This window comes from Rhincodon typus, chromosome 1 (assembly GCF_021869965.1).
Source record: "Rhincodon typus isolate 14 chromosome 1, sRhiTyp1.1, whole genome shotgun sequence".
Taxonomy (NCBI): Eukaryota; Metazoa; Chordata; class Chondrichthyes; order Orectolobiformes; family Rhincodontidae; genus Rhincodon; species Rhincodon typus.
The window spans coordinates 174,811,550-174,820,356 of NC_063332.1; the positions used below are offsets into that span (position 1 = coordinate 174,811,550).

Genomic DNA, 8,807 nt, shown 5'->3' on the forward strand with positions numbered 1-8,807 from the left:
GAAGGGTTCTGAGGAAGGGTCACCGGACCCGAAACATTAACTCTGTTTTCTCCTTCAAAGATGCTGCCAGACCTGCTGAACTTTTCCAGCAACTTTGTTTTTGTTGCTATCCTTCACTGTTCTTTGTCAGAGTGTTTTCCACATTCTCACCACTTTCTGGTTTCTCTGGAATTCCCTCCTGGGTTTTTTGGTGATTATCTTACATTTGCAGCCTCCACTTCCCTGCCTCTTCCCTCAATTCTCTGAGTGACCAGTCTGTCTCAGCCTTCAGTATATTTAAGCAACACCACCTTGGGCAAAGTACTCCAAAGGTTCACAGCCCCTTGAGCGGTGACGTTTTACCCCAGCACAATCCTAAAGGCTCAGCCCCTTATTCTGAGACTCTGTCCCAGATTCACCCCCTCTGGGTGGGGAGCAGGCTTCAGTGATGACCCTGTCAAGCCTCTTCAGAATCTTTGATTTCTTGGTGAGATCACCTCCCACTCCGCCTCAAATCCAATTTATTCACCCTCTCGTCCCAGAGACTAATCTAGTGAACATTCACAGGATGTGGGCATTACTGGACACACCAGCATTTATTACCCATTCCTAATTGCCCAGAGGGCAATTAAGAGTCAATCAACCAATTGCTGTGGGTCTGGCGTCACATGTAGGCCAGACCAGGTAAGGATGGCAGTTTCCTTCCCTAAAGGACATTAGTGAACCAGATGGGTTTTTGCAGCAATCAAGAATGGTTACATGGTCACCGTGAGACTAGTACTTAATTCATTAAGATATTTCTTATTACAGAATTCAAATTACACTGTCCGCCATGATGAGAATTGAATTCTGTCCTCACTCAATTTGAACTTTGTAAGATTTTGAAGGGGATTGACAAAGTAGATGTAGAGAGGATGTCTCCTCATGTGGGCAATCTAGAACGAGAGGTCATAGTTTTAGGATAAGGGGCTGGCAGATTTAAAACAGAGATGAGGTGGAATGACTTCTCCCAAAGGGTCATGAATCTGTGGAATTCACTCTCCCAGAGTGTGGTGGATGCTGGGACACTGAATATATGTAAGAAGGAGATAGGCAGATTTTTAATTGTAAAGGAACATAGAAACAGGAGTAGGCCATTCAGCCCTTCAATCCTGTTCCACCATTCAATAAGATCATGGCTGATCTGTGGTCTAACTCCATATACCTGCCTGTGGTCTATTTCCCTTAATACCTTCGCCTCACAAAATTGTATCTATCTCAGGTTTAAAATGAACAACTGTTCCAGCATCCACTGCTGTTTGTGGAAGAGAGTTCCAAACCTCTCCCATCCTTTGTGTGTGGAAGTGAGTGATTAGTATCCAACTACGTTTGTAATGCCAAGGCAAACAAGGCAGTGGGCCAAGGGCTGGAAAATAAGATTAGAATAGTTATACGTTTGGTTTTTACTTGTGCTGACCTGATGGGCCAAATGGCCTTTTCTATGCCATAGACTCTCATGAGTTAAAGGAAGCAGGCCAGAAAGTGGAGTTGAGAGAGGGGAGATGGCTTGGAGGCTGAGATGAGAGAGGAGGTTTGAGGGGCTACTCCTATCCTAGTTCTTGTGTGCTTACAGTGTGGTTTGAGCCCATGCCTCCAGAACATTCACCTGAGATCAGGATTACTAGCTCAGAAACATTACCACTACACCACCTCTACCCCAATGTAAATATCTCCTTCATTAAATATGGAGACAAAAATGCACATAGTCCTCCCAGTGTGCCTTCACTGCAATTGTACTAAACGGTCTTGTGGTTGATGGATCTAATGCAGGTAATTGGTTAGAAGGGAGGGGGAGAGTGCCTCAATCTAATGTAGTCTCTGAGATGTGCAAAATTTGCCTTTACCATCGAGGGCTTTGGACAGAGATTGTGCGTATCAGACAGTGTCAAAAATCACATGGCACCAGGTTATAGTCCAACAGGTTTATTTGAAAACACTAGCCTTCAAAGCTCTGCTCCTTCCTCAGGTGTAGTGTGGAACAGGAAGTATACCGGCACAGAATTTATAAGCAGATCACAAGCAGATTTGCAGATGCATTCTATTTTGTTCAAAAAAATAAGACCAGCTGACTCCAGGTTAAAAACACAAACAGATTATAAACAAGGCCTCACACTTAAAATGTATTGTCTGACCTGAGATGTCACCTCTTGTATACACTGCTAAAACCTTTAATTATCTCAGGGCAATGATTTGAAAGAAATTCTGGGGTTTGCATTTTAATCAATAGAAACTTGTGTCTCCTTTCTAACTGCTTAAAGATTCAACAGGAGGTGGTCAATGAGCCATATTTAGGGTTGTTACCTTTCTGCTTATAAATTCTGTGTCGGTATACCTTCTCTTCCACACTATACCTGAGGAAGGAGCAGAGATCCGGAAGCTTGTGTTTTCAAATAAACCTGTTGGACTATAACCTGGTATCATGTGACTTCTGACTTTGTCCACCCCAGTCTAACACCGGCACCTCCACATCATGGCTACCATTTCTGACAATGTACAGAACAATTCCCATCAATCATTTCTAGATTATAGATTGTAGCCACTTCAACAAGGATCAAAGAATATCAGGCAGCTGAAACATTAGTGTTGCTTTTCTGATTACAGTCCCTGTGCAGGGGAGCAGTGAATATTAAGGGTCAACAGATGCTAGAAATTTAGATGCTGACTGTTTACTCTCAAAATACTTGCATTTATATGGTATCCTTCAATACCTCATAACATCCCAATGCACTTTCCAGCCAATGAAGCCGATTTGAAGTGTCATTGGTACGATATCGGAAACTCAGCAATCACTGTGGGCAGAGCAAGATCCCACAGAAGAACATAACAATAAGTCAAATAATCTGGTTTCAGTGAGGTCAGTTGAGGGATAAAATATTGGTCAGAACGTAAGAAGGAAGACTTCCGCTTTTCTTCAAAATGGGAGTTTTGGCATTCAACTGAGTGGGTAGCATCTTAGCCACTGGGTAACCCATGACAGTGAAGCACTCCCTCAGTGTTTCTGTTCTCAAACCGTTTATGAGTTGTAATCCCACCCTTTCTGATCGAAGTGCATTGCTCAGTGATGTAGGTCAGTCAGAACTGACCTGGAGTAAGTGCATTTAATTGTGGGAGCCAGGCCCTAGGTAGGAGTTCTGCACTGTGGCTAAACTGGTTAATTCAGGAGAACAGACTGTGCAGACATGGTGCGAGTTTAGAAAAGTGAGGAATGATCTGATGGAAACATTTCATATGGTATTGGGCTTTGATAGGGTCAACAGAGTTGGGGGAAAACTCCAGATCACGGGGGAAGAAACTTAAAATTCGAGTCAGGATATTTGAGGGTGATGTCAGGAAACGATTCCTCATATAAAGGAGTAGTGGAAACCGGGAACTCACTTTCCCCCGAAAAACCACTATTGAGAGGGGGTGTGGTCAATGGAACTAACAAAGTTTTCTGCTCTGTTCTGAAGAAGGGTCACTGGACTCTGAACATTAACTCCATTTCTCTCTTTCTGTCTCCACAGATCTGCTGAGTCTCTCCAGCACTTTCTGTTTTTGTTTCAGATTTCCAGCATCCGCAGTCCTTTGTGTCGTTTTTGTCAGTTTTTAGGGCATTGAGAGTTATGCAACAAATGAGGCTAAATAGACTTTAGATTCACATCGGATGTAACTGAATAGCAGAACAGTGCTGAATGGCCTCCTCCTGTTCCTATAAAACTGAAACTTATGGGTTCTTGCAGTTAGCCTGTGACTTTTGAAACAATGGGAACAAGGAAATATAAGGCTAATCAGAGGAGGAAAAGGTTATGGGAAGTGACTGTGATGACCCGAGTGATTAATCGTCTATGAATTGCCACAAATAAAACACAGCCGAAAGCTGAAGCATGTTGTCTACCAGAGCCGGGCAGCAATGAATTACTTTCCCTGTTAAAAGTGACTTGAGAGAGCTTCCGTGTATTCTGAAATGGATGCTTGGAAACTGATATCAGTACAAAGCAGCCAGTTAGTTTCATCACTGCTTCATGCACGGAGAAAGTCACTTACAATCAATCAACGGAGCCAAATGGAGATCCACCTCAAACTGAACAACGCTGATTCATTTCCCTTATTTCAGGCCTAATGATTTATTCACACCCTGACCATTTGCACCAACACCAGCAACTTCCTTCACCCAGCACCAACGCTCTCACACAGAGTTCTAGCTTTCGGCATATTTTGTTAATCGAGTGAGAGTCCTGGGGTTAACAACTCAACGAGCTAAGCGGTTTTGATATCACAAAGCATTACCACTGGAAGGAAGGACAACGACCAGAGGACATGTATTTAAGATCATTCACAAAAGAACCAGGGGAAAAATGAGGAGCTTGTTTTTGTTCAATTGAGTGATCTTTTATGGTCTGGAACACACTGCTAAAGGAGCAATGGAAATGGTTTCAAACAGACTTTCAAAATGGAATTGGAGAAGTCCTCGAAAAGGGGAAAAATAAATGCAGGGTGATGGGGAAAAGAGCAGGGACTAATTGGGTAGTTCTTCCAAAGAGCTGGCACATGTACAATGGGCTGAATGGTCTCCTTGTGGGCTTTGTGATTCTATCGTCCTATAAACTTGTGAACTTGCACTAGTTCTGCTCATACCCCAAGACACAATCACATACTGATGAGCCAATCGATGATTTTCCAAATTCTGTCGGAAATGTGCCAGCCAATTTATGTACAGTAGGATCCAAAACCAGTCATATTATGAACAAGTAAATTATTTCTGAAGTCAGTTAAGGGATAAATATAGACCAAGGCCCTAGTGATACCAGCCCTTCTATTCTGAGATAGTAGGAACTGCAGATGCTGGAGAATCTGAGATAACAAGGTGTAGAGCTGGATGAACACAGCAGGCCAAGCAGCGTGAGAGGAGCAGGAAGGCTGACGTTTCGGGCCTAGACCCTTCTTCAGAAAATTTTCTGAAGAAACCCACGCAGACACGGGGAGAATGTGCAAACTCCACACAGACAGTTGCCTGAGGGTGGGATCAAACCCAGGTCCCTGGCGCTGTGAGGCAGCAGTGCTAACCACTGTGCCACCGTGCTGCCCTAAAGGTAGTGATACATGCTACCTTGCCAATATCCCTCAACATCCTTATTTTGGAATCCCTAATCACCCCAAGGTCAATAAGAGCTACCCCTCACAACTGTGAGGCTCTGCTGTCGGCTATAGAGTAAAGGGTTAATTACATCATTACTCTAAGAACAGCCACTGAGCACGTGCAGTGAGGAGCTAGACCGCAATCATGTCAAATGACACAGAACTGGAGCTCAAGGCTGTTGGGTAGCTGAGGATGACCTCCCCTCCCCTACATAGTCATGTTTAGTAACGTTAATTCATGTTCACTTATAAGGTCGTAAACATCACTGTGCTGGGTATGTTTCTACAGCCCCTCCTCTGGCATTGAGTGACCCTATGACTCTGTCTCCAACTAATGTGTGAATGCTGATCAAATCTCCAACGACAAGACTTCCCCTAAAATAAAGAGCTTGGCAGCTGGCTAAATAACTGAGGAAGTAGTAAGATAAAATATTGCTAATGCCCTTATTGGCATAAAGTAGTTTCTAGACTTCTTCAGTACCACACACCCTCACCAAATTAACCTTCAAACTGACCTGACCTCTACACAACTAACTCATGCTGACCAGCCTTATGTTGACCTGCTTTGGGAATACTTACATTAAAGGGTTCCTACAACAAAACGTTAAACAGACCCACAGTCAATGTAGTCACTCTGATGCTGCTCATCACCTGCTACTGCTGGTTCACAATCCTGGAGGCTCCTTTCCTGACAGTGCTGTGGGTGTCCTGACACCACGCACAACTGCACTGGTTCAACATCAATGATAGCCACCCAGCTGGGGGAGGGGGATGGCGGTTAGCACTGCTGCCTCACAGCACCAGGGACCCAGGTTCAATTCCAGCCTCAGGCAACTGTCTCTGTGAAGTTTACACATTCTCCCCAGGTCTGCGTGGGTTTCCTCCCACAGTCCAAAGACATGCAGGTTAGGTGGATTGGCCGTGTTAAATTGCCCATTGTGTCCAGGGATGTGCAGGCTTGCTGGATTAGCCATGGGGGAATGCAGGGTTACAGGGATAAGGTAGGGGGCTAAATCTGGGTGGGATGCTCTTCAGAGAGTCATTGTAGATTCAATGGGCCAAATGGCCAGCTTCTACACTCAAGGGATTCCATGATTCTCAGGGGCATTTAGTGGATGGGCAATAAACAGTGCCCTTCCTGATGATGCCCAAGTTTAAAAAGATGACATATATTTCAGTGTGTGATTGAGAGACAAGTTTAGAGCCTTGCTGCAGTAAATAAATTACTCTCTCTTTATCACTCTACAACAACCTGAGTAAAACCACTCCTACCTTGGTCAGGTGGGAGGCATGCACATCCAAACAGAGTGACATAGTCCTCTTTGAAGTCTGTGTTAATTGCGTAGTGGTGAGACAGCTTGATCATCTTCTTGAAGGCATCATAGATAAAGATGAAGCTGATGAGCGACGAGAAGCCTTCCTCAGTGAAGCGAGTGAAGTAACGCACCAGGAAACTTGCATCAGTAGCAACAAGAATCAGACAAAGGAAGGATGACCACAAACCAATCCACAGGCGGAACTCAAGGTAGTCAAAACCATTGTCTCTGAAAGTGAGATGAAGGCAAGTGAACTCCCTTTACTGGTTCAAAGGATTCAAAACAGTGAAACTGTAAGGTGCCCCCAAATGATCCCTATTCTAAAGCAAGGAAATTGTTTTGACCTGAATGAACTTCACAAGTTGAATAACAATCAACTGGATGTGATAATCAGTTATCCATTGTATATGCAGAGCAGAGGGTGCAGGGGATCATTTAACATTGATAAAAAACTTAACTGCAAGAAAGTCACAAAAGTGAAACTTTTGATAAACTAACAGGCACCTTGATCCCACCGAAGCCTCTTCCTACTCCCTCCTTGTCTCACCTTATCACCATCTCCTTTTCCTCCTTCCTGCTTGTTCTTGTGCTTAGCTCATGTCCCTTTTATCTCTAAAGACCCACAGTCTCCCTGGATAAAAAAGGTTCCTCCTAGATTTCCTATTGGAGTTAAGAATAACTATCCTACATTTATAACTCTGTATCTTCACTGCTCTACAAGCAGAAACATCCTGATGACATTTTGTTGGCGGGGTTGGGAGGTTTTGTTGAGCGTTCTGGTTGGCCAGGAGTTTCAGCGACAGGGTGAACACCCCAGAACATTCTAGGGTTTTAGGGTAGAGTCTCCAAACAGGGCTGAAGCTGGGGCCGAAATCACACGTCCCATTACTGCACCTGTCCTAGGGCACTGGCCCTCTAAACCGAGCACTGTAAGCCCTCTAAACCGAGCACTGGAAGCCCTCTGATAGCCCCTGGTCACCGGGCCCTGGCTCACTTCCGGTCTCCCAGGCCTGGGGTAGGAGATCAGGTAGGAAGGAAAGAAGGTGGGTGTGGAGTTGCGGACGGGTGGTGGTTATTATCTTTGGAGGTGGGTGCCCACATGCCTTCCTGCCCTTCAACCATTAAAAACAGCGTGCCCAGTTCTGCCTGACAGCTCAGACCAACTAGATTTTGGAACGTGTAGCTTGGGATCCAGCTCAATGGCCTCACTGACAATTGCAATCAATCTTTAATTTTGTTTTAATAATAATCTCCTTATGTATTATGCTGAGGGCTGGGAGCGAAGGCTCAACATCTGACCTACGCTGTATGCACCCACCCATCACCAAAAATACCAAAAAGCATGTGAAATCATCGAAGCATAGAAAACAGGAGCAGGAATAGGCCATTTGGCTCTTCGAGACTGCACCATCATCAAAGATGATCACGGCTGATCATCGAACTCAGTCCTCTGTTCCTGCTTGCTCCCCCATGCCCTTTGATCCCTTTAGCTGTGAGAGCTATATCTAATTCCTTCTTGAAAACATTCAATGTTTTGCCCTCAACCAATTTCAGTGGCAGAGAATTCCACAGGCTTCCCACCCTCTGGATGAAGATATTTCTCCTCATCTCAGTCCTAGATGAGCTACCCTACATCGTTAGTCAGTGACCACTAGTTCTGGAATCCACCACTACAAGACCGTATCAAACTCATTATTGGAACACAATTCATGAGATAGCACAGTGTGGAGCTGGAGGAACACAGCAAGCCAAGCAGCATCAGAGAGAACACAGCATGGAGCTGGAGGAACACAGCAGGCCAAGCAGCATCAGAGAGAACACAATGTGGAGCTGGAGGAACACAGCAGGCCAGGCAGCATCAGAGATAACACAGTGTGGAGCTGGAGGGACACAGCAGGTCAGGCAGCATCAGAGGGAACACAGTGTGGAGCTGGAGGAACACAGCAGGCCAGGCAGCATCAGAGGGAACACAGTGTGGAGCTGGAGGAACACAGCAGGCCAGGCAGCATCAGAGATAACACAGTGTGGAGCTGGAGGGACACAGCAGGTCAGGCAGCATCAGAGGGAACACAGTGTGGAGCTGGAGGAACACAGCAGGCCAGGCAGCATCAGAGATAACACAGTGTGGAGCTGGGGGAACACAGCAGGTCAGGCAGCATCAGAGATAACACAGTGTGGAGCTGGAGGAACACAGCAGGCCAGGCAGCATCAGAGAGAACACAGTGTGGAGCTGGAGGAACACAGCAGGCCAGGCAGCATCAGAGGAGCAAGAAAGCTGATGTTTCGGGTCAGGACCCTTCTTCAGAAATGGGGGAGGGGTAATGGGGCTCTGAAATAAATAGAGAGAGGAGGGGTGGG

General features: G+C 45.4%; 1 protein-coding gene across 1 annotated transcript in view; it reads right to left on the reverse strand.

Annotated features, from left to right (window-relative positions):
- The window catches only part of slc4a4a (solute carrier family 4 member 4a), a 192,188-nt gene that overhangs the window by 85,549 nt on the left and 97,832 nt on the right, over positions 1-8,807 (reverse strand). Inside the window, exon 11 of the mRNA XM_048612755.1 lies at positions 6,406-6,677. Within this exon, the coding sequence (XP_048468712.1) occupies positions 6,406-6,677 (272 nt within the window). The remainder of the gene's footprint in view (positions 1-6,405; positions 6,678-8,807) is intronic.